At 44.2% G+C, this 25086-nt stretch overlaps 1 protein-coding gene across 3 annotated transcripts in view; it reads left to right on the top strand.

The window, feature by feature from the left end:
* SPTBN4 (spectrin beta, non-erythrocytic 4) overlaps positions 1-25086 on the top strand; it is a 265502-nt gene that overhangs the window by 81197 nt on the left and 159219 nt on the right. For all 3 annotated transcript variants that reach the window (XM_068250768.1, XM_068250770.1, XM_068250769.1), the window contains 3 exons: positions 14-151; positions 2248-3004; positions 17360-17562. In XM_068250768.1, coding sequence (XP_068106869.1) covers positions 14-151; positions 2248-3004; positions 17360-17562 — 1098 coding nt within the window. The remainder of the gene's footprint in view (positions 1-13; positions 152-2247; positions 3005-17359; positions 17563-25086) is intronic.

The raw sequence follows: 25086 nt of genomic DNA, 5'->3' as shown, positions 1-25086 counted from the left end.
TCATGGATTTTAGGTTCGAGAGTCTGGACCAGGAAATGAACAGTCTGATGGGCCGTGTACTGGATGTCAATCAGATTGTGCAACAGCTGTTGGAGGGGGGACATCCCAGCTCATCGGAGGTACGAGCTTGCCAGGACCACTTAAACAGCAGGTAAGCAGTATTGCATAACTGGAAAATGGTTACTATTGACTTTAATGATGGACTAAAGGATGTATCTAACATGCTTTTGAGTCTCATACTGTCTCAAATGGACAAATATAAAGATATTTGTCACAATGCTTTTGTGCTAATTGCTATTATAGCAGGGGTGTCCAAACTAGGCCAAGGACCATATCGCCATTCTTGAGTGTTCGGGGGCCGAACTAGCGACGTTAAACACAACTTTTGCTGGTTGCGGTTTGGTACACTATATGCCTGTGACATTTTGCCAAATAACACATTTCCACAGGAAATAACCCATATACCATGTGCAGTTAGCACAGTGGCAGCTGCAACTCATTGGCTGTTACTGCTGCTGGCACAATGGCGGCTCCTAATCAATGGCTGTTGCTGCTACAGTGGTGGCTAATAACCTACAAGTGAGCAAATGGGGAGGCAGAGCAGTGACACAAGGTGTCCCCTGCATGCTGCACTGCAGCTATGGCCTGCATGGAATTAAGAACTGTAGAGAGCTTTGGGGAACGCATTTGACCCCCAGGCCGGAATTTAGACATGCCTGTATTATGGGGAAGAATAACCTCCAGGACCATAGATTCTGTAGTTTACTATCAATGCAAAAATAATAAAAATAAATATAAATACTAGCTGATGGCCCGGCGTTGCCCGGATATGTTTTTGGCTGATGTTGGCTCCGCCCACTTTTTCTAACCCTAACACATAATTACTCAATTACCTAGTTTGTGAGCTTTGCGGTTTTTGGCATTGATAAATTGCATTGAAATGAAACATCTGATTGGTTGTGACTCCACCCCCTTTCCTGAATTTGAACCCCAGTCACCCAATGACCAAATATACCAGGCTTGTGCCATTAACAGTGCAAGAAAGGCAGCAATTAATTATTCCCCTTGAAAATCAATAGGTGCATTTTGATTGGCTTTTGTAGGCTCCACCCACTTTTCTGAATATTAATCCCAGTCACTCAGTGACCAACTGTGCAAAGTTTGAGAACCTTACCATAAACCGTGTAAGAATGTTTTCATTTTCCCAGTGAAATTTGTATTTGTCCCCGCCCACTTTTTGGTTATGGTAATAAAAGGTATCCTGTATGTTATTCCAGGTAATGTACTATATGTGCCAAATTTAATTAAAATCCGTTCAGCCATTGTTGCGTGATTGAGTAACAAACATCCAAACTTTCACATTTATAATATTAGTGAGAAGATTATGTATAAAACTGAACTATAAACTGTTTTACCTGCCTGTGTCACTTATAGTATCTAGTAAAAATTCGACAAATCTAACAGGTTTTGGACTAGTCCATCTCCTTATGAGGTTCTCAGTATTTTATTCATATATTATATTACATTATGTATATTGTATTAAAGAAACCGATATATATTATTTATAATATATGTTAACAGTTAAACTTAGGAACTAACGTTCAGTAAGTGCTTATTAAAAAAAAAAAAAGAAAACCCTGGTAGCCCCCAATAAGGTGATGGACTAGTCCAAAACCTGCGAGAACTGTAAGATTTTTACTGACAGTATTTGCCAGCAAGAAAAAAAATAATTTATACTGTAATTTTCTCTGGGACAAATGTACATTACATGTATGTGTGCACGTGTATTTTAAATTTTACATTTTTATTGTCGAAAGTTGTTCCTTAACCAATGGCTATTAATGCAAATTATTTCTATCTATCTATCTATCTATCTATCTATCTATCTATCTATCTATCTATCTATCTAGATATATAGGTAAATTTACAAACATTGTGAAATCTCACGTTACTTCACTTTCAGAGCAAAAAAATTACTTGAAATAAGTTGTTCCTGGTTAACTTGACTTTGATAATACTTTCCCCACCTTATTTATTTGATTGATATGTGCTTTGAAATGCTTTATATAAATAAGGTGAAAGAGATAATGAGACAAGTTTTTTCCCCCACTCTCTTTTGTTTGTCTTTTGTTAGTCATCACTATGTTCTACATACCTAAAATGGTCCTCTGTATTGTCTGTATTTTATGCAGCTGTTTAATTCATCTTTATATGTTTACAGTCAAAACTGTTGTTTTCCCTGGACAGGTGGAACCGGATTGTGGAGTTGGTGGAGCAGAGGAAAGAGCAGGTCACCTCTATTCTTCGGCTACAGAACTACTTCTTCGAATGCACTGAAGTGAAGTCCCAGATCCGTGAAAAACGGAAAGCCATGGAGGCCACTCAGGGCAGCAGTGGAGAGTTGGGTGGGGTGTTGGCCTTGCAGAGGAAGCTGACAAACATGGAGGCAGCTTTGCTGGCTCTTGAACCTAAGTTGGTCCAGCTGCAGCAGGATGCAGAGGTTCTTGCTACGTGCCACCCACCTCAGGCCATGGATGTGTTGGTGCACTTTGAAGAAATTAATGGGGAATGGGAAGCTTTGAAAAGGACTCTCCAGGGGTGTGAAGACTCTCTCACAGTCGCCAACAAGTTGCAGCAATTTATTCAAGACTTGGACAACTTTCTTACGTGGTTGGTCAAGACGCAAACTGCAGTGGCAGCAGAGGAGTTGCCATCCAACCTCATTGAAGCTGAGAGATTATTAGGGCTTCATGGTGCCTTGAAAGAGGAGATCAATAGATATGAGGAGGACTACAACAAGATCCAGGCTGTCAGTGACCTTCTGAACCTAGAGGAGGCTGACCTCCCCTATCTTTCTCTCCAGCAGTGGTTGCAGAAACTGGAGGTTGGTTGGAATAAACTTCTTCAGATGTGGGATAACAGAAGAGAGGTTCTTGTGCAGTCTCACATCTTCCACCTCTTCTTGAGAGATGTCAAACAGGCTGAGGCGTGCTTAAACAACCAGGTAAGACATTTTTCTGCCACTCAAGTTTTGGGTAAAGCAAGCCTTGCACTAGCTATGCTAAGCTGTTAGAACAGAGCACAAGTAAATGTACGTGGGTCTTTTATAATCCCTGTCAGTGGTGCAAATGATCAGTTACAAGGCCAGTGCAAATGATTTCTTAGATCCTTGTAGGCTTTCAACTTGTAGAGCTTGTTCTTTGTGTAGTTGATTGGCTGATTCCTTTATACATTCTTGATCAGGGACTGGGGACCAAATTAAAACAGTCAATTGTGTCCCTAAAACAAACCACAGGCAAGGATGAGATTAGACAAGCACAGTATAAAGCTAAAAAAAGATGGTGGTGTAGTTGCTTGAGTTTTTGCTGCACTTTATCCAATGAGAAAGATGTAGTAAGCAAAAGAGACAACACACATAGAAGTGGTTAGCTGCACAAAGACATGTGACTGTGGCAGGCTTATGCTTTGGACCACTGGAGGTACTTTGTCACCATAATTCGAGATGCTGGCAGTAGCCATAAGGGTGATAAAGAAGGAAAGAGTATGTATTGTCCAAGATATTAAAGCCTTCAGGAGTCTGATCTCTTAAGCGTATTCAGCTGTAGTCTAAACTGGATTGTGCTGAGACCTAGAAAGCCACTCTGGAACTCAGGAGATAACAATTTTAATTTACCCCACATATAACCATATGGTAATTCTGAGGAAGTGAGGATGCAGAGCCCCATAAAAAAACTTTAACTTGTCACACACTTTACAGCGTGTTGTCCCTTTGTACAGCTAGGACCAAGGAGAGGAATGCTAGCTGTAAAGAATGGAGACCAGGTAGCGCGCCTATTTAGCAGCCATTCGGATAGTTTTGAGGTGATGTGTGCAAATGAGACAGTAGTCAACCCTGAATGGACCATTAGATATGTGTTTCAGGAGCTCAAATGATGGAATATTTCCCTTTTCATACTGATGGTTTCAGCTCATAGCACTTTGTCCCTATTGATGCTGGGGCATGTATATGGAAATTTAGCTTACAGAAGAACTGTAGTGAAAATAACATAATGAATAAAACTGCTTATTGTTTATAGTATTCATATATAGATTTTTTTGTTCTCAGTGTTTGCCCATTGTACAATCTTCCCTCTCTGAATTTTACATTGTGAAATGTATCACTGGTGGTGACCTCTTTAGTTCTACCATGTGATCTGTTCGGAATGTCTGTTACTGAGGGTTCTATGCACAGAGGGAGATACTGCTTGCTTGGCAGTTGGAAAAAGTCGCTATTTCCCACAATGCAAAGATGTTCACAGACAGGAAACTGTCAGGACCATGGTCATCACATCACGCTGTGGGGAGGGCTTTCACCACAATATTAACCATAGAGACCCCCCTGATAATCTATTCGAGAAAAGGCAAAGATTTCTCATGGTAAAGGGGGAATCTGCTACTGATTGGAATGAAGTTCCATCCTCGGTTAAAGTTCCTCTTTAATTGAAATAAGGATCTGGGGGGGAGGGGTCTTAGGGTTTGGCACCACCGGGGGGGCTTAGGGTTATAGGGTTAGGCACCACCAGAGGGGGTCTTAGGATTAGGCATCGGTAGAGAGTGGATTCTGTGTGAGTAGGGTTAGGTTTATCCTTAGTTAAATATCTAAATATCATTAGTTAAATATCAGTAAACATTACAGATATTTTGACTATCAGAATCCGGTAGTTGAATATCGCAAATTTCAGCGATCTTCTACCAGGGGCAATCTCCCGTACCCTTTTTTTTCAGCCACCTTTTATTACATGTATGGTTTACACATATATCTAGTAATCCACACAAAGGAACCTTCTTTCTTTCTCTTTTCTTTCTCACTTGGCTGCAATAGGACTGTGTTACTAGAGTGACTGCTAATTCTTTTGCCCGCCAGACCATTATTGTTGGGTTCCTCCTTGCAGGTCCTGAAACTACCTAGGGGCAATATGCATGAAGTTGTGTATTGTCTAACTGCAAAACCTGTAGCTTTGTACACATGTATGAGGACTGTCGCCTACTATATGTGTACAGACTTTCCTTCGGGGATCAGGATTTGATCCATCGAGGTGACAGTTCAGGGCCAAGTTCTGTACACATGCATTCTATTGCTTTGAAGGGGGTAGCAGGGCATTGAGGGTGACCAAGGGGCTTCTGTACACACTGAGCCGGTTCTCTCATGAAGCAAGGTGAAACATTTGCATCACGGACTGAGAGATTACAGGGCCGCATTTTTGTACTGTGTGTTTACACTAACCACACGCAGTCAGAGTAACCGGAGACGCGAAAGGAGAGCGAATGAGGTGAAGAGGTCATCATTGGGGAAAAGCAGCTTGTTGTGCTGTGTGAGGAGTCTGACAGTGAGTGAGGAGAGGGAAGGCAGGAGAGCAGCAGTGTTTCATTTCACAGTAGAAGGGGAGGAGGTGGCACTGCTGTCCTGACTGAGGAGGAATGGAGGATGGTTGACTGGTTGAGGGTGAGCAGTCTGTCACAGACTCGCAGCCAGTCAGTGTGTTATTGTGTTGAGCTGCAGCATGTCATGCTCAAGTTGTTGTATACGCTCCATTGCTGACTGAGGACATTAAAATTTTCGGGCGCTGTGCAGTCATTCCAAATCGGTAGGGGGGAGCATCCTCATAATTTAGCCTTTGGCAGCAAAAAGTCTAGAACCAGTCCTGTTAAACCTGCTAGACTCACCATAGGGGAGAACCATCTAGCATGTGTAGAAAGGATGAAAGGATACCTGGAGTGGTTTGTTGTGGCTACTGTGATGTTTGGGCATGAGTCCCGATGCTTACCGTTCCTCCCGATCACTCCTGTGATCCTCCTTTGCACTGCAAAAGGACCCTTTAGTGGCCGCGACTTGGCCAAGTTGCTGTTATTCAACCAGAACATACTAGGCTGCGCTTGTACAGTATGTCTGATCTGCCCCCCTTTGACTGTACAGCCCCTAGCTCATGTGTTTCCAGTGTGCAGGCTCATGTCCAGACGGCAGTACAAGGGGTGGATTGGACATACTTTGCATGCACAACCTAGCATGTCCAGGTTAAAAGGGTGAGTGAGTGAGCGATTGGGAGGAGTAGTAAGCATCAGGATTTAAGCCCACACATTACAGTTAGAGATGTCACGAACCTCCGATTTTCGGTTCGCGAACCTTCGCGGAGAGTTTGGTTCGCGAAAAAGTTTGCGAACCGCAATTCACTTCAATGGGGAGGCGAACTTTAAAATTTAGAAAAAAATTTACTGGCTGAAATCTTGATGGAAAGCATGTTTCAAGACTCCACCCTCCTACCCTTCTACCTATTCCCTCCTCCCTCCTACCGGAAGGGAGGAGGGTCTCATCTGTCAGGGAATTCCAGTATTTCAAAAACCAGCTTACATACCGTGACTGGGATTTGAACCCAGGTCTCAGTGTATGGTAGGTAACTAACATATCCATTATACCACCAACACTACTAGCTGAAAGTAGCCTAGCATGTACCATTTATGCTCAATGCAAGATAAAAATTAGACAAGACAAATAACATTTATATCACACTTTTCTCCTGGCAGACTCAAAGCACCAGAGCTGCAGCCACTAGGGCACACTCTATAGGCAGTAGCAGTGTTAGGAAGACTTGCCTAAGGTCTCTTACTGAATAGCTGCTGGCTTACTGAGCAGACAGAGCCAAGATTCGAACCCTGGTCTCCTGTGTCAGAGGCAGAGCCCTTAACCATTACACCATGCAGCCACTGCTTACATATATGTAGCCAGAGAGATATGAATCTACCTGGCTATCTGGGGTTCTCTTTGGACAACTGTTGATTTGAACACAAAAGGCAAGGCCATGTCTGGCTACATATCTGTAAGTAGTGGCTGGAAGGTGTAATGGTTAAGGGCTCTGCCTCTGACACAGGAGACCAGAGTTCAAATCTTGTCTCTGTCTGTTCTGTAAGCTATCACCTATTCAGTAGGAGACCTTAGGCAAGTCTTCCTAACACTGCTATCATGTCTAACTTTTCTCTTGACAACTGTTGAACACAAAAGACAAGGCCATGTCTGGCTACATATCCGTAAGCAGTGGCTGCATGTGTAATGGTTAAGGGCTCTGCCTCTGACACAGGAGACCAGGATTTGAATCTTGTCTCTGTCTGTTCAGTAAGCCAGCACCTATTCAGTAGAAGACCTTAGGCAAGTCTTCCTAACACTGCTACTGCCTATAGAGTGTGCCCTAGTGGCTGCAGCTCTGGTGCTTTGAGTCTGCCAGGAGAAAAGTGTGATATAAATGTTATTTGTCTTGTCTAATTTTTCTCTTGCATTGAGCATAAATGGTACATGCTAGGCTACTTTCAGCTACTTTCAGCTACTTTCAACTACTTTCAGCTAGTAGTGTTGGTGGTATAATGGATATGTTAGTTACCTACCATACACTGAGACCTGGGTTCAAATCCCAGTCACGGTATGTAAGCTGGTTTTTGAAATACTGGAATTCCCTGGCAGATGAGACCCTCCTCCCTCCGGTAGGAGGGAATAGGTAGAAGGGAGGAGGGTGGAGGGAGGAGGGTGGAGGGAGGAGGGTACAAGAGGCTAATTAAAATTTCCTTAGCAGAGTGTGTAGCAGCGGTCCCTTAATTAATTAGTATAGGTAGACGAGTGAGTCAAATGGCTCAAGGACCTTGACTTGTATAAGGGAGGGTGGGGCTCCAGGCGTGAGTGCAGTCTGATTGGCAACAATGTGCCTGCTGACTGTGATGTAGAGGGTCAACGTTTTGCTCAATAGAGCATTATGGGGCAAATCGAACTTCCGGGAAAGTTCGTCATTGGTAGGCGAACGCGAACCACCGAAGTTCGCCTGGAACCGTTCGCCAGCGAACCGTTCGGGACAGCTCTAATTACAGTTACTACCATTTTAATAGAGCACCTCAGGTATCTTTAAAGGGAACCTTAACTGAATGGGGGGTAAAGAGTTACACTTACCTGGGGCTATTACCAGCCCCCTGCAGCAGTCCTGTGCCCTCGGCGCCGCTCTGGAATCCTCTGGTCCCCCGCTGTCACTTAGTTTCGTTTTTGACGACTCACCAGTCGCCAGCCGCCATGCGTATTATTGGACGCATTCACCAATGCAATTAGCGCTATTGCGGACCGCAACGCATACAAAAATACGCGTTGCCGCATTCCGCACGCGTAGATAGCGCTAATTGCATTGGTGAATGCGAGGGCACAGGACTGCTGCAGGGGGCTGGTAATAGCCCCAGGTAAGTGAAACTCTTTACCCCCCGTTCAGTTAAGGTTCCCTTTAAGGCTGACCGTTCTGAGCAGCAAATGCAAATAATTAAAGAGTACCTGAAATCACACGTGGCATGATGAAATAAACATGTGAACATATAGTACCAATCCTCTTTAAAGGGAACAAGAGCGGAATGAACACTAAAAATAGGAAAAGCTTTCATACATAGAAATTTTTTTTTTTTTTTAGAAAATCGGCCCAGCAGGGCCTGAGAAATCCTCCTGCGCAGGTTACCCCGAGCTGAGCTCGGGATAACAGGCAAGGAGGTTAAAGAGAACCAGATATGTTTGGGGGGGGAGCTTTTATACATACCTGGGGCTTCTTCCAGCCCCATAAGCCTGGATCGCTCCCACGCCGCCATCCTCCGCTTCCTCTATCGCCGGTACTGGGTCCCCTCAGTTCCGGTGGACGCGACCAATTTTCTACATGCACAGGGGCTCCCTCCATACCCTTACGCATGCGGCTGCGCAGTATGCAGCCGCACGCGTAAGGATATGGAGGGAGCCCCTGTGATGCAGAAAATTGGCCGCGTGCTTACTCCGACTGGCCGAAAGTACGGGACCTGGTATTGGCGGATACAGGCAGAGGAGGACGGCGGCATGGGAGCGATCCAGGCTTATGGGGCTGGAGGAAGCCCCAGGTATGTATAAAAGCTTCCCCCCCCCCCCCCCCAACATATCTGGTTCTCTTTAACCTCCTTGCCTGTTATCCCAAGCTCAGCTCGGGGTAACCTGCGCAGGAAGATTTCTCAGGCCCTGCTGGGCCGATTTTCTAAAAAAAAAAATGTATACACGCAGCTAGCACTTTGCTAGCTGCGTGTAGAACGCGATCGCCGCCACTACCTGCTGATTCGCCGCTACCCATTGCGCCCCCCCAGGCCCCTTGCGCAGCTTGGCCAATCAGTGGCAGGCAGTGCTGAGGAGTGGATCGGGACTCCCTCTGACATCCCGACGTCGGTGACGTCATCGCGATCGTCGCCATGGCGATGGGGAAGCCAAGCAGGAAATCCCGTTCTGAACGGGATTTCCTGCTTGCGCAGATCGCCGGAGGCGATCGGTGGGGGTGGGGGGGTGCCGTTTCTCAGCGGCTATCATGTAGCTAGCGCTAGGCTAGCTGCATGATTTAAAAAAAATAAAATAAAATAAAAAGTGCTGCGCCGCCCCCTTGCCGACATAATTGGAACGGCAAGGGGGTTAAAGGAAAACTGAAGTGAGAAGAATCTGGAGGCTGCCATATTTATTTCATTTTAAGCAATACCAGTCCTGCTGATATATGTAGCTGCAGTAGTGTCTGGATCACACCAGGAACAAGTATGCAGCTAATCTTGTCAGATCTGACAATATTGCCAGAAACACCTGATCTGCATATGCTTATTCAGGGTCTGTGGCTAAAAGTATTAGAGGTGGAGGATCAGCAGGATAGCCAGGGAACTGGTATTGTTGAAAAGGAAATAAATATGGCAGCCTCCATACCCATCTTGTTACAGTTCTCCTTTAAGGCTGCTTTCACACAGGGACGTTACAGGCGCACGTTAGTGCAGCCTGTAACGCTCCCCAACACACAGCAATGTAACACAAGTGGGCTGTTCACACTGCCCATATTGCGTTACATGTAACGCTGCACGTTCTTCCGAAAGTGCAGCATGCTACGGCGTTACAGCGGCTTAAGCCGCGTTAGACTGTTTGCACATGCTCAGTCAGGTTGGGGAGGAGCGGAGAGCGGCCAGGCACATGGCTAATTAATATTCACTGCACGTTGTGACGTGCAGTGTTTACTTCCTCGTGCGGCCGCTCTGTGCGGCGATTGGCCAGCGGGACCACGTGATGCCGCATGCATCCAAGAGTACGCATCACGGACGCCAGAGTGAGCTGCACAACGTGGCTCACTCCGACGTCCACATCGAAGAGCACCAGGCCTTGCGTTAGGTGCACGTTATGCGACCTTAACATAGCACCTAACGCAACGTCTTGGTGTGCAAGTAGCCTTAATCATGCTTGTCTTTTATCATTGTAAGGGTTAATAAACCAGTGCTTTACCCATGCAGTTGGACTGCAGGGCTGCTCTCCTGAAAACTAATTAGAAGCAATAAACAAGGTTTACCTGCAAAAAGCAGGATAGTGATTAAAAGTTCATCAGATCATCATTGGCTGACTTAACAGGAATGTAAAAACATGGTTCAGACCTTGAACCCAAAATTGGGGTTTTCAAAAAGCTAAATTTAGCATTAATTCTATAGATTTTATGGTACTTATCCGTTAGCCGGGCGCATCCGGCAGGTGGCGCTAATTACTATTCCTCCTCCAGGCCGACATGGATAGTAGGGAAAGATGTAACTCTGGTGGAGTTTTGTCGCCACCTAGAGGATGCGCCCGGCTAACGGATAAGTACCGATTTTATTTTCACTTCTGGTTTGCTTTAACAACTCACACATTTATACTTTAAATAGCTTAAAGTTTAAGAGCTAGTCTAGAGCTACCCACAGACTGCAACAAACAGCTGATATTGACGGTGTATGATGTTTGTGTGTCCCACATAACCATACTGACTTTGCTATTGGTGTATTTCAAATTGGTGATATTTTTAGATGTTTGCCTGGAGATGGGTTTGAACATTGCCCGTGCACCTTCTAACACAGGCTGCGCTCACCACAGTGTGATTGGCAGCTGCTGTTTGGGTTTGTTGAACCATATTAAAAATCAATGTAACAGAGTAAACCAGTACAGAGCAGCTGGTGTACACTGCAGTGGTCCATGTGGCACTGTAAATCAGGCTTTGGTAATCTCAGCCCTTTTCCACAGGCTACCTGATCACTGCTAAAGCACCTGCGTATACTTACTGTGCATCTATTACAAATTATATAGAAAATCTACTCCCATGTTTTCTACAATGTACATTAAAAGGGAACCTTAACTGAGAGGGAGAAGGATGTTTCCTTTTAAGCAATACCAGTTGCTTGTCAGTCCCGCTGATCTCTTTGGCTGCAGTAATGGCTGAATCACAACCCTGAAACAAGCATGCAGCTAATCCAGTCTGACTTCAGTCAGAGCACCTGATATGCATGCTTGTTGAGGGGCTGTGGCTTAAAGAGGATCTGTAACCTTAAAAAATCCCCTGGGGGGTACTCACCTCGGGTGGGGGAAGCCTCCGGATCCTAATGAGGCTTCTTACGCCGTCCTCTGTCCCACGGGGGTCTCGCTGCAGCCCTCCGTGCAGCCGTGACGTAATATTTACCTTCCTGGCTCCTGCGCAGGTGCTCTGACGGCTGTCGGCTCCGAACTACACGGAAATACCCGATCGCCGTCGGGTCTGCTCTACTGCGCAGGCGCAAGTTTCCGGCGCCTGCGCAGTAGAGCGGACCCGACTGTGATCGGGTATTTCCGTGTAGTTTGGAACGGAAAGCCGCCACAGCGCCCCCGCTGGAGCCTGCAAAGGTAAATATTGATTTTACAGTCGGGTCTGTGGCCGGCTGTTCAGAGGGCTGCAGCGAGACCCCCGTGGGACAGAGGAGGGCGTGGGAAGCCTCATTAGGATCCGGAGGCTTCCCCCACCCGAGGTGAGTACCCCCCAGGGGATCTTTTTCATGTTACAGAGTCTCTTTAAGCCTCCTCTACACCATTCAATTCCAAGTGCGATCAATCGAATTTGATTGGATTGAATTTGATTAGATAGATTAAATCCAACATGTCTGATCGGGATTCAATCGATCCTGTGATCGATTTTGGCTAGTTTACAATGCAAATCGATCACACGATCGATCGAATCCCGATCGGACATGTCGGATTTAATCGATCTAATCAAATTCAATCTAATCGAATTTGATCAATTGCACCTGGAATTGAATGGTGTAGAGGGGGCTTAAAAGTATTAGAGACGCAGGAACAGCAGGAGAGTCAGGCAACTGGTATTTTAAAAGGAAAAATCCATATCCTTCTCAGTTTAGGTTCCCTTTAAAAAAAAAAAAAAAAAAAATCATGCTCCCAACTTTGTGGGCACAGTTTAGAGATGGCTCCTTCTTGTTCCAACATGAGTGTGCGCTAAAGATGATGGCCTGTGCTCCATCCTCCCAACACTTCCTGCTTCACAGCCGGAACTTTCCATGTAAAGAAAGAAGCATTGGGTTGACGGGCCATGGTCCAAGTAACTTAAGGTGCGTACACACATGCGACTATAGTCGTTTGTAACGATCGTTCCCCGATCTTTACCAACGACGATCGTTACAAAAAACGAACCACCGACTATTAAGGCAAACGACGAACGAGCCAAATCGCTACAAAAGAAAGTTCTGTCTCGGCGGATTTTAACCAACGACGATCGTTTGCAAAAGTAGTACATCGTTGGAAACGATCGTTCGTACTAGGCTTGACATGCGCATTTCACTATTTCTCCATGGAACTTCTCATTTTTATGCGCAGGCGCAATAGTTGCTTTCTGTGATGTAACGTTCGTTCTAACGATCAGATCGTTACACACCTTTTAAAACTACCTTTACTTAGGTCGTTCTTTCATCAATTAAAAGTTCGTTCGTCGTTCTTAACGAACGATCGTTGTCGCATGTGTGTACGTAGCATAAGAGTGGTTTAAAACCCTGACATAATCAATAAAAAACATGTTTTCCTACTTTTTATATGCCATATGGTTATCATATTTGCATTTGTGCATACGGTAAGTATTATTATTCATTTAGAAATTATAGGTTCCCAAAAGTATAGTTGTTTGCTTTGTGAGCTGACTTTGCATTTTATTAATAAGTGGTTTTATTCATTATGTATTGAAGGCAGACATGCTTTGACTCTCTGTCTGTGTGGAACAGCTTCTCCACAGTCAGAGAATGTGTCACATTCAACACTTGATAAATTTAAGTAAACATAGGATAACATAATCTACAAATTCGGATCCGTCCACATTTCACTGCACTGAACTTAGCTCTGTGTGTAACCATTCGAATGCTGGTCTAGTAAAAAAAAAAAAATGCTGGTTGCATATAATACGCTGTAAATAATGTTTTAGAGCAAAGGTGAAATGCTGGGTTATATTCTACTTTAAAGTGTACCCAAGGCGAACTTCCGGTACTAAAATAAATACCTAAGAAGGAAGTCTCTGGATCCTATAGGCTTTCCACACCATCCTCTGATCCGCAGTCGCCAAGTGCAGACTCCCAAAAGATTATTAGTAATCACATTTGGCCTGCCCCAGTAGGCCACGTCTGTGCAGTAAATCGGAGCTGCTCTTGCAGAAGAGGAGTGCAACCCTCATGTAAAGGGGGCAGTGGCGAAGGACATTGGCTTTTTAAACTTATTTGCACCTCGGGTTGTGTTTAACCCTCTCTGCTGCGGCCCCCTCCTCGGACCCGAGTGTGTGCATCTCACAAAACTTCTCACTCATCCCTACTGCTCACCAGTGCACAAAGCAAGGTTCATAAAAACATTAATGGCCCGTTTTCACGAGATGCGAGTTTGTGTGCATTTTCTGCACACAGATTTGCATTTGAATGTACCTGTATTTCAATCAGCCTGTTTTAATTGTATTCAGAATTCACATGCAGAAAAAATATGGACAGCAGTGCTACAAAATTTCAGATGCCATATGGCATTTTTGTGTGCATTTTTTTTGTTTTTGCATGTTTTCGCATGCAGTTTGGTTAAAGTCAATCGAATCGGGGGAAAAAAAAGTTGCATGTAAAAAAATGCACATATACGTATGCGAATTCGCATTCACTTTCTCATCCACAAAATTATATGCGAATTTGCATGCTTCTAGTGGAAACATAACCTAATGAGTAAGTGTAGAGGAACCGAATGTGAGTGAGTTTGTTATAGAGGAACCAAACTCACCAAACCAAGCAGACCTCCAGAGTAAAGATGAAAATCCTGCAGCCTGCAAGTTACAAAAAAAAAGTTCTATTTACCTGTGAAGCCTTGTCCTGCAAAGCCGTCCTGCAGACCCCACATCACCCAACTTCCGGCAGTACACCCAACTGCAGTAAATGGCTTGGCGGTTTTCTCCGGAGAGAGAGAAGGGAGACAGGGCCAGGCGCTGGAAGTCAGGTGATGCGGGGTCTTCAGGGTGGCTTCGCGGGATGAGGCTTCTCCAGTAAATATAACTTTTTATTTGCTGGCCGCAGGATTTTCTTTACTCTGGAGGTCCACTTTAAGTGGCTTGTACAAAATACTCCATGTTAAAGCCTATGGATTAAGAATGGGATGTCGCAATGCGCAATGTGTGTCTAAAGGTAGGCATCCCAATACTTTTGGCCATAGCTACTGCATAAATGTAAGAATGTAATCACAGATTTAAATATCCAGAGCTGCAGTTCATCTGGTTAAAGAGTACTCTAATCCGAATGAAACATAAATTAACAGCTCAGATATAGCAGCAAAGATCAGCATCAGTAAAGGCCAGATGGAGAGCAGAGCCATACTGAATAATGACACCATGTCCAGGAAGCTGTGTTAGCGTGCAGCAAGCTATATCATCCATATGGACTATGGTTACATAACGGGGAAATAAATCCGACCATGCCCCTGATATATAGATTTTATCCAACAATCCCGCTGGCTGCGTGTGGAACAATCACCTTGCCCAGCACAGTGGCTGAGAAGGTGGTACTCTTGCCTTGCAGGTTTAGTGTACCATGTTCACATCTTACCGACTACACTGCATGGAGTTTGTGTACTCTCCACTTTTTGTCTTTGCAGGTTTCAGTTTTTTCAGTTTGTGCCCATATTTTAATAACCTTGTATGAATATGCAAATCATTCACCAAGTGAGGGGAATACCTTCCAGCAGAGGAACAGGGAAACAGCAGCAAACTTCACTTGTTACCTATGCAAAAGAGCTTCTCTGAGCAATTCGACCAAACTCTAGTCAAATACAGTCCTGTTTTCTGGAGCACTCAGAGGACAACTGAAGTGAGAGGGAGGGATATGGAACCTGACATATTTATTTCCTTTTAATCAATACCAGTTGATCTTCTGCCTCTACTACTTTTAGCCATAGACCCTGAACAAGCATGCAGCAGATCAGGTGTTTGATATTATTGTCAGATCTGAGAAGATTAGCTGCATGCTTATTTCTGGTGTGATTCAGACAGTATTGCAGACAAATGGATCAACCGGGCTGCCAGGCAACTGCAGTGTTCTCCCCAGGCTCTTTTAGCCGGGTGCTCCACCCGGCTAGTTTTGGTTACCACCCGGTTATCAGCTCACCTCCTCCTATTCTGTAAGCAGAGTTGCACACAGAAGCTCCGGCCCTGCATTCTCTCATCCCGCCCAACCCGGCTAATTTTTCCTGCCACCCGGCTAGAAAACATTTCTGGGGAGAACACTGAACTGGTATTGTTTAACTGGGAAAAAAATATTGCAGCCTCCATATTCTTCTCTTACAGTTTTCCTTAAAACAACCAAGAAGCAGTGAGGGCCCATCACACTAGTAGTGCTTTTCTGAGCGTTTTGTGATTGATTAGCATTTTTTTAAAATAGCTCCCATTCACTTTTTATTAAAATCGCGGTAAAAATTGATGCAATTTTCGCGTACACGATTGTAAAATCACAACGATCCGTGATTTTGACCACGATTTTAATAAAAGTGAATGGGAACAATTTTAAAAACCGCTAATCAATCGCAAAACGCTCTGAAAAGTGCTTCTAGTGTGAATGGGTCCTGAGAGACAGCTTGAGATAAGGTTTCACTGCAAGAAAGTTGAAAGGGTCCTTAGCTCTGCTCTGTTTTATAGCTTAAAGGATACCAGAGCCGAGGGCTCTTCCGGGCCGGTGGAAGTCTGGATCACTGTGCCTGCGCTGGCCCAGCTGTGCAGGTCCTACAGCACGTGGCCGGGAGCCCTCTGCGTATGCGCATAACATAAATTGTGACGTCACGCACACAGGGCTCCCGGCCATGTGCTATAGGACGCGCGCAACCTGGCCAGTGCAGGCTCAGTGATCCCTACTCCCGGTGATCGGGAGGAGGCTTTCGGGGGGTCTTTAGATTAGAAAGGATGGGGCAGAGTAGAACGGGGAGAGCAGTGGGCATCAGCACAGCTCCCCTTACATGCCTGCTCCCCCCATTTCTCCTCCATCTTTCGGCTCTGGTATCCTTTAAGCCTGGGGTTCCCAAACGTTTTGGGTCGAGGGCCGGATCAACGTACTTCAGACTGCTGGGGGGCCGGAGTATACGTAAAATGATGTAGAAGTTTTTGTGGTCCAGACAGTGAAGCATACCCAGGTGACAACCTGCAGTGGACAGCAGTGTAACCTGATGTGGAATTTGATTGGAAACCAGCTAATTACTGCTTCCATGTGGAAGGGTGGTGCCAGCACTGCTATTCTATGTGCAGACCACCAATATTTGAAGATGTAGCTGACCGCATCCATAAATAATACAATAATACAATTTGTGTGTGTGTGTGTGTGGGGGGGGGGGGGGGGCGGTAAAAAGCCTCAGGGGGCCACATTCGACCCGCGGGCCTTAGTTTGAGGACCACTGCAGAGCAGAGCTAATGAGTGTGGTTTGTAAACTGCAAATATGACAGAAGGATGCAATGTTATAAAAAAGCTATATAACAGAAAATAAAAGTGACTTTTTCTTTTCTACTAATGTTCTATTCATTATCCATACTACACATACAATTTATTATATCGTATAATTTTTTTTTCACTTCAGGTTTACTTTAAACTGAAGCTAATAATGGTAGACTGCAGGAACATTTTTTTTATTTTACTAGTCCTACAATTACACATACAATTAACAAAATGTCATGTAGCAAAAGTGGAGTAATCCTATAAAATGAAACTGAAATTGCTCATCTTTGCCAGCTTGGAAGCTGTACTGTCTTTGTGGAGTACGCACTGCCCAGAAACGTACCATCTCTCTGCATGAGTGTATTACTCCCTTGACTGCATGACTATTACTTGCTGCACAGCGTTGGGTGTTGTTACTAATTTTCCACAACTGGGCTAATCTATCAAATGGATGTGAACTTGGAGTATTCCAGTCACTGTTAGGAACCTTGTGGGATAATTGTGTGTTACATGCTTACATGACAGCAAATATAACACCACTCCTCACAGTATATTGGTCCTCTTGTCACAGGAGTCAGCACTTGCTCATGTCGAGGTCCCTAATACTGTGGAAGGGGTGGAGAAAGCCATTAAGAAGCATAAGGACTTCCTGATGACTATGGAGATGAACACACAGAAGGTGACAGTGGCGGTGGAAGCTGGAGAAAGCTTAATACGGCTTGGGAATGTGTTTGCTGACCGTGTTCAGGAGAGAATCACTGCCATCCAGAAGAGGTAAGAAATTGTACCAAAATAAAGAGCAAACCTAGCCAATATATCTTGTCCAGTTATGATTAGTCTCAGGAAAACTAAAGACCTCCAATTGGTTTATGCAATAGAATATTCCCCTACTCCTTGTTACAAGCAATACAGAATCAAGGATGGGGGAATAAAACATTCAATTAGGCTTACAATCCACCGGTTGCACAGAAAAATATCCAGAGATAGTACAATTAGAACGTCATTTTTGTAGTACAGTTTGTTTTGGACTTCACATGTTCAGATCAGCAGTACATGACCAAGGAAGCCAACATATAGGGGGAAATAGATGTCTGTCTGACTTCTGAAAATGCCACATGTTGGACCATCAACCATCAGGCTATGAACACAATGAAATGGAGCACTAGGTGTGGTCAGTGGAGTAGCAATAGGAGATGCAGAGGTTGTGACCGCACCGGGGCCCCTGGACTAGAGGGGCCCATTAGGGACCCTCCTTCATCCATCCTATTAGTTTTTCATTGGTACTATGCTGGAAATGAGCACATCTGTATGTGCATTGAATAGTGGTAGTCCTTAAAGTGTACCTTAGATGAAACAGTATATTTTTATACATACCTGGGGCTTCCTCCAGCCCCATCCACACTGATCGCTCCCTCGCCGCCCTACTCCGCCTCCTGGATTGTCCAGTAGAATCACCATTAGCTTAGCCAGTTGGCGCAGTCCGCCCGTGCTGGCGAAGCTAACGGGGCTTCTACTGGACAATCCAGGAGGCGGAGTAGGATGGCGAGGGAGCGATTCGTGTGGATGGGGCTGGAGGAAGCCCCAGGTATGTATAAAACTTGTATACCCTTTCATCTCATGTTTACTATGATTACACCTCTCTGACACTGTAGCTGTCCTTGGTTGGTTTTGGGTTGCCATATCAACACAGTGCTTAAAGCCCCATGTAAAACTCGCACTGGGGCCCTAAGCTCCTTAGTTATGCCACTGGGTGGGGTTGAGCTTGTTCAAAATAATCTCAGCCACACATTTTTGCTGCTTTGCAAAAAAAACACACAAAACATACATGGATGTACAAAAGGCAGCTGAAATATAAGATGCCTGTTCAACATTTTGATCTGGTGTCTAATGAGGATAAATATATTGTTTCAAATTTTCTGCTGCTAATAACTCTTATGTCAGCCTGGTTTGGAATTCTGGAGACATCAGATGGGATTTGTCTGGTAGACTGTGTGATACAGACTGTACCTGCATTTTTATAACCTTTCCTGCCTTGACTAAGCTACATTGACAGCAGCTATCTATCATTACTGGAAAGCTTGCCGAGTCTTCCTGCTTCCTCTCTTAAATACTGGAGCCATTGCTATTATAGAGGAGGCATTTGCAATATACAATACTGGTCCATTACTGGAAGCACAAAGTGTACCTGTTTTATGTCCCAGTTTGCAATATTTACATAACTCTACATCACCGTGAATGTCTGATGTCATCTGGGTATACTCCATGCTGTATTTACTCAGGGGCCAAACGTTTGATATTTCCATAAATGACAATTGATTGGGCAGCAATGATAATGTAATTACCTTGCAAGAGTTGATTTTAATCCAATTTCACCAGAAGCCTTAATAGAAAATGGATTGGTTTATTGTAGGTGTCTGAGGCGTTAACCTTTTAAGGACAACTGTCTCAAACCCCCACTAGTGACCAGGCTATTTTTTTTACAATTAAGGCCTCTGTAGCTTTAAGGGCTCACTGCAGGGCCGCACAACTCAGCAGACCAGTGATTCCCCCCCCCCCCTTTTCTGCCCACCAACAGAGCTTTCTGTTGGTGGGCTATGATCGCTCTCAGGATATTTTTTTTTTAATATAAATATTTATTTCTTTATTTTTATAATAAATATTCATAATTTTTTTATTTTTTTTATCACATGCTTCAGCCTATGACAGCGGATTGCTTCCCTGCACCCAGTACAGCGCTGCCGTAGATCGCATCACTGTACAGAGTAAATAGACGGTGGTTTGGCCGTCTATCAGTCTCCTAGCGGCAAACGCCACTGGGAGACTGGTAACGGAGAGGAGCTCCGTCCTTCATGCAGAGAAATGCGAGCATTGGCGCGCGATCTCCTGCACAACCCCGCTCCAGGACTTCACGCCAATTGGCGTGGAATGGACCTGAGGCTGCGCTGCGTTTATGTGTAGAGCGGTCCGCAACAGGTTAAGGATATGTGAGGCAAAATTTTAAAAAATGTACTCATCTGGGGCTTCTTCCAGCCCCTAGAAGTCTATCTGATCCAGGACTGTAGTCCCCACTGTCCTCCAGGCTGCTATTGTCCTCTCTGTGAGATCTGTGACCCCCGGCTGGGTTGTGAGCTTCTGCGGGGGCGTGCCATGTACCTCTCGTGATCCTGTGGCTGGGAGTGTTCTGCACTTGCACCTCTTGGAATCGCAGGTCACGGGAGAACACTCATGCACATTGTGCAGAAGCCCTTGACCCACTTAGGGGTCGTTGATCAGACGAGGGGACAGCAGCAGCCTGGAAGACAACAGAACTTCGGTGCTGGAGCGGCTAGACTTCCATGGGCTGCAAGAAGCCCAGGTAAGCAATGTGAAACTTTTCTTAAAATTTCACTTCAGATATCCTTTAAGCCTCATTCACACGTACAAGGACTGATGCTTAACATGAATCGGGACTCTATAGCAACACGTTAAGTTGTATGCGGGATGAAGAGACGATGGAGCAGCACCCAATTGGTCCACTTGCCACATACGCCCAATTTTACTGCTTTGCCACTATTTTTTTAAACAGATACTCCACCACCCCATTCTTTGAGGGATCTTTCTCACCCTTGATTTCTTTTCCAGTCCCACTTATTGATGGTCCTCTGTGGGTTCTAATACCCTACACCGCTGTGCATTTCCTACTCACTTGTCTCTGGTGTCTGTTTCCTTCTGTTTTTTCAGCACTATACTCTAATTCCTGGTTGTGAATGTCACTTTGTTGGTGAAAGTTGTCTGTGTGTACTGTATATACAGGGGTTAGACAAAATAATACACCTAACAATTTGGCATCATAATCTTTGAACTTGTTTTAAGCAATCAAAACTTGACATACATTAAATTTTTTTTGTTTATTATTTTTTTTGTTATTTGATATGTTTAATTAAAATAATTGTTTTTACAGATATATAAACAAAAGTTGGTTATAATTTATAAAAATGGCAGATCTCTCAGACTTTCAAAAAGGCCAAATTGTTGGTGCTCATATGGCAGTCGCTACTGTAACAGAAACTGCCCGAATGCTTGGCATTTTGGGAGGTACTGTCTCAAAAGTAATGACTGCCTTTGAGAGAGAAGGAAAATTGTCCTCAGCAAAGCACAGTTGTGGCCGAAAGTCGAAGTTGTCTGAGAGAGACCGTCGGACTCTAAATCGAATTGTTAGAAAAGCTGAACCCCTACAGAACCCAGTTGTTATGATCGCTTCTGCAGCGTTTACTGCTGACTGCAGTGGTATTGCAAACCAAACAGTTCTAATGTCATTACATGCATTTGCTTGCATAGTTTGGTTTGCACTTAAACTAGTTGCTGATTCCATCTGCAGTCGCTCTGAAGTTAATGACAGTTTAATATGCTTTTGTGTAAACAAACATTGTCTGCTGCAGTGGAGGGGCGGTCCCTTTCCTGCAGGCTGCATATCATTGTCTGCCTTTTCCTGCTATCAGCCTGTGATTAATTACCATTCACTTGTGTGGGAATCTGCAGGTCTGCTCCCATTGGATGACCTCAGTATAAAGAACTGCTTCCTGCAATGCCTCATGGGCTACCATAGTTTCAGACTCTATCTGTTACTCTGCTCGTGCCCCACCTCGTTCCTGGTCCGTGTGGACTGCGCTGACTCCTGCGAAGAGATAGCGAATCCTTCTTAGTCCTGTTCCCTGTATTACTCCAGTTCTAGTCAGCGTTCCTGCTTATGTCATATATCGGTTCATTGCCGATATATACATATGTTAGTCAGACCTTACAAATAGTTTCATTGATAGCTGTAATTGTAATACGCTAGGAAAACATACTTATTGTATATTTATCTGTGTTACGTTCATCTATCTCGATCCTGCTATTTCCTGTCTTTCCTGTCCTGTCTTTGTGAGGCACGCCATCGCCGCAACGCATTGGCTGCCTCATTCCAGTCTGTCTGTTTTGGACGCTTGCTGTCGCTAAGTAATCGCTAGCTAGCAAGCGTTCATTCTGTCTACCTGTCCTGATCTCCTCAGTCCTGGTTTATGCGCTCAGCGCTACTTTGCGCTGAGACGTTATTACGAAAGTGTTTGTGGCTGTTCAGATCTGCACCGGCTCTGTGCACCACAATCTCCTATTGGAGTCAGTCCTCTCCTCCACTAAACTGGGGATATCCTGATCCCTTGTGCTGGTGTGTGTACCTCCTTCACGTCAGCTTATGTGTTGTATGCTGACTGTGGAGATTACACCCCCAAGCTTAACACCAGTTTGCACAAAAACTGTTTGTTGGGAGCTGCACAAATCTGGATTCCACGGAAGAACTGCAATTAGAAAACCTCTGCTCTCAAAGACAGATGTTTCAAAGCATTTAGAGTGGTGTAGAAACCACCAAAATTGGTCCCTCAAGCAGTGGAAAATGTGATTTTCTCTGACGAATCGTCGTTTACCTTATTTCCGACCTCCGGCCGAGTGTAGGTTTGGAGACAGCCGAAAGAAGCATTTCATCCAGACTGCCTTCTCCAAACCTTAAAACATGGCGGGGGTTCTGTGATGATCTGGGGTGCTATTTCTTGTAAATCCCCCTATGATTTCCCTTAATGGAAGAATTAACAGCCAAGACTATTTAGGAATTTTGGGCGACCAAGTTTATCCTATGAGAAAAGAACACGGACACCGAGAGCCCAATATAGTGTAATATGTATGGACACTAGGGAGGGGAGATGAAAGGTAGGTATAGAATACTCACAAACCAGGGTTACCTCTTAGGCAACCACTGTAACGGCAGGTAGGGAGAATGAGCCTGTCCCTACTCAGGAATAAGAAGTCGCTCTCTGTAGATAGGAAAAAACGTATAACGTTTTCCGCCCTTCCACCAGGGTGAATAGATAATCAGTGTAAGTGAACAGAGGTGCCAGAAGAATAAAACAGTAAGGTAAAAGTTTTAAAACCTAGACGTGGCCGAGGTGGGTATCTGGCCACTCCAAAAGACACTTGAAAAACAGGTGTGTTCTATAACACAAAGGAAATTTATTTATGCACTCCACGATTTCACAATGTGTTTCACGGGCGTGACCTCACTTCTTCAGGCAATTCAGATAGGAGTATATAGCAATATAGGTCCAGTTCGGCATTAAGTGCCTCTGTCAGAAACGTGTTGTGAAATCGTGGAGTGTATAAATAAGTTTCCTTTGTTCACTTGCACTAAGTTCATCCTATGGTTCAAAAACTGTTTCCGGAGGGGAATGCCATTTTCCAAGATGATAATGCCCCAATCCATACAGCTAGAATTGTTAAAGAATGGCACGAGGAACATTCTAATGAAGCTGAGCTTCTCATCTGGCCGCCACAATCCCTATACCTCAACATTATTGAGCATTTATGGTCGTTATTAGAGATTCAAGTAAGAAGTTGATTTCCACCGCCATCTTCTCTAAAAGAACGGGAGGATGTTTTAAATGAAGAATGGGCTAAACTTCCTTTGGAAACAATTCACAATCTGTATGATTCAATAGGCTGTTATTGCCACAAAAGGTGGAGCGACACCATATTAAAATATATATGTGTGTGTATATGTATATATGTATATGTATGTATGTATGTGTATATATATATATATATATATATATATATATATATATATATATATATATATATATATATATATATATATATATATATATATATATATATATATATATATATATATATAAATTACAGACCAAAAGTTTGGACACACCTTCTCATTCAAAGAGTTTTTTCTTTATTTTCATGACTATAAACATTGTAGATTCACACTGAAGGCATCCAAACTATGAATTAACACATGTGGAAGTATAGTACATAACAAAAAAAGTGTGACAGAACTGAAAATATGTCATGTTCTAGGTCCTTCAAAGTAGCCACCTTTTGCTTTGATTACTGCTTTGCACACTCTTGGCATTCTCTTGATGAGCTTCAAGAGGTAGTCACCTGAAATGGTTTTCACTTCACAGGTGTGCCCTGTCAGGTTTAAGAAGTGGGATTTATTGCCCTATAAATAGGGTTGGGACCATCAGTTGCATTGTGGATAAGTCAAGTGGATACACAGCTGATAGTCCTACTGAATAGACTGTTAGAATTTGTATTATGGCAAGAAAAAAGCAGCTAAGTAAAGAAAAACGAGTGGCCATCATTACTTTGAGAAATTAAGGTCAGTCAGTCCAAAAAATTGGGAAAACTTTGAAAGTGTCCCCAAGTGCAGTCTCAAAAACCATCAAATGCTACAAAGAAACTGGCTCACATGCGGTCCGCCCCAGGAAAGGAAGACCAAGAGTCACCTCTGCTATGGAGGATAAGTTCATCTGAGTCACCAGCCTCAGAAATCGCAGGTTAACAGCAGCTCAGATTAGAGACCAGGTCAATCCCACACAGTGTTCTAAGGGCAGACACATCTCTAGAACAACTGTTAAGGGGAGACTGTGTGAATCAGGCCTTCATGGTAGAATATCTGCTGGGAAACCACTGCTAAGGACAGGCAACAAGCAGAAGAGACTTGTTTGGGCTAAATAACACAAGGAATGGACATTAGACCAATGGAAATCTGTGCTTTGGTCTGATGAGTCCAAATTTGAGATTTTTGGTTCCAACCACCGTGTCTTTGTGCGACGCAGAAAAGGTGAACGGATGGTCTCTACATGCCTGGTTCCCACCATGAAGCATGGAGGAGAAGGTGTGATGGTGTGGGGGTGCTTTGCTGGTGACACTGTTGGGGATTTATTCAAAATTGAAGGCATACTGAACCAGCATGGCTACCACAGTATCTTGCAGCGGCATGCTATTCCATCCGGTTTGCGTTTAGTTGGACCGTCATTTATTTTTCAACAGGACAATGACCCCAAACACACCTCCAGGCTGTGTAAGGGCTATTTGACCAGGAAGGAGAGTGATGGGGTGCTTCGCCAGATGACCTGGCCTCCACAGTCACCAGACATGAACCCAATCAAGATGGTTTGGGGTGAGCTGGACCGCAGAGTGAAGGCAAAAGGGCCAACAAGTGCTCAGCATCTCTGGGAACTCCTTCAAGACTGTTGAAAGACCATTTCAGGTGACTACCTCTTGAACCTCATCAAGAGAATGCCAAGAGTGTGCAAAGCAGTAATCAAAGCAAAAGGTGGCTACTTTGAAGAACCTAGAATATGACATATCTTCAGTTGTTTCACACTTTTTGGTTATGAACCATACTTCCACATGTGCTAATTCATAGTTTGGATGCCTTCAGTGTGAATCTACAATGTTCATAGTCATGAAAATAAAGAAAACTCTTTGAGG

Source organism: Hyperolius riggenbachi, chromosome 8 (genome assembly GCF_040937935.1).
Source record: "Hyperolius riggenbachi isolate aHypRig1 chromosome 8, aHypRig1.pri, whole genome shotgun sequence".
Lineage (NCBI taxonomy): Eukaryota > Metazoa > Chordata > Amphibia > Anura > Hyperoliidae > Hyperolius > Hyperolius riggenbachi.
Note: the sequence above shows the minus strand (reverse complement) of the source record. Positions and strands in the feature narration are given on the sequence as shown.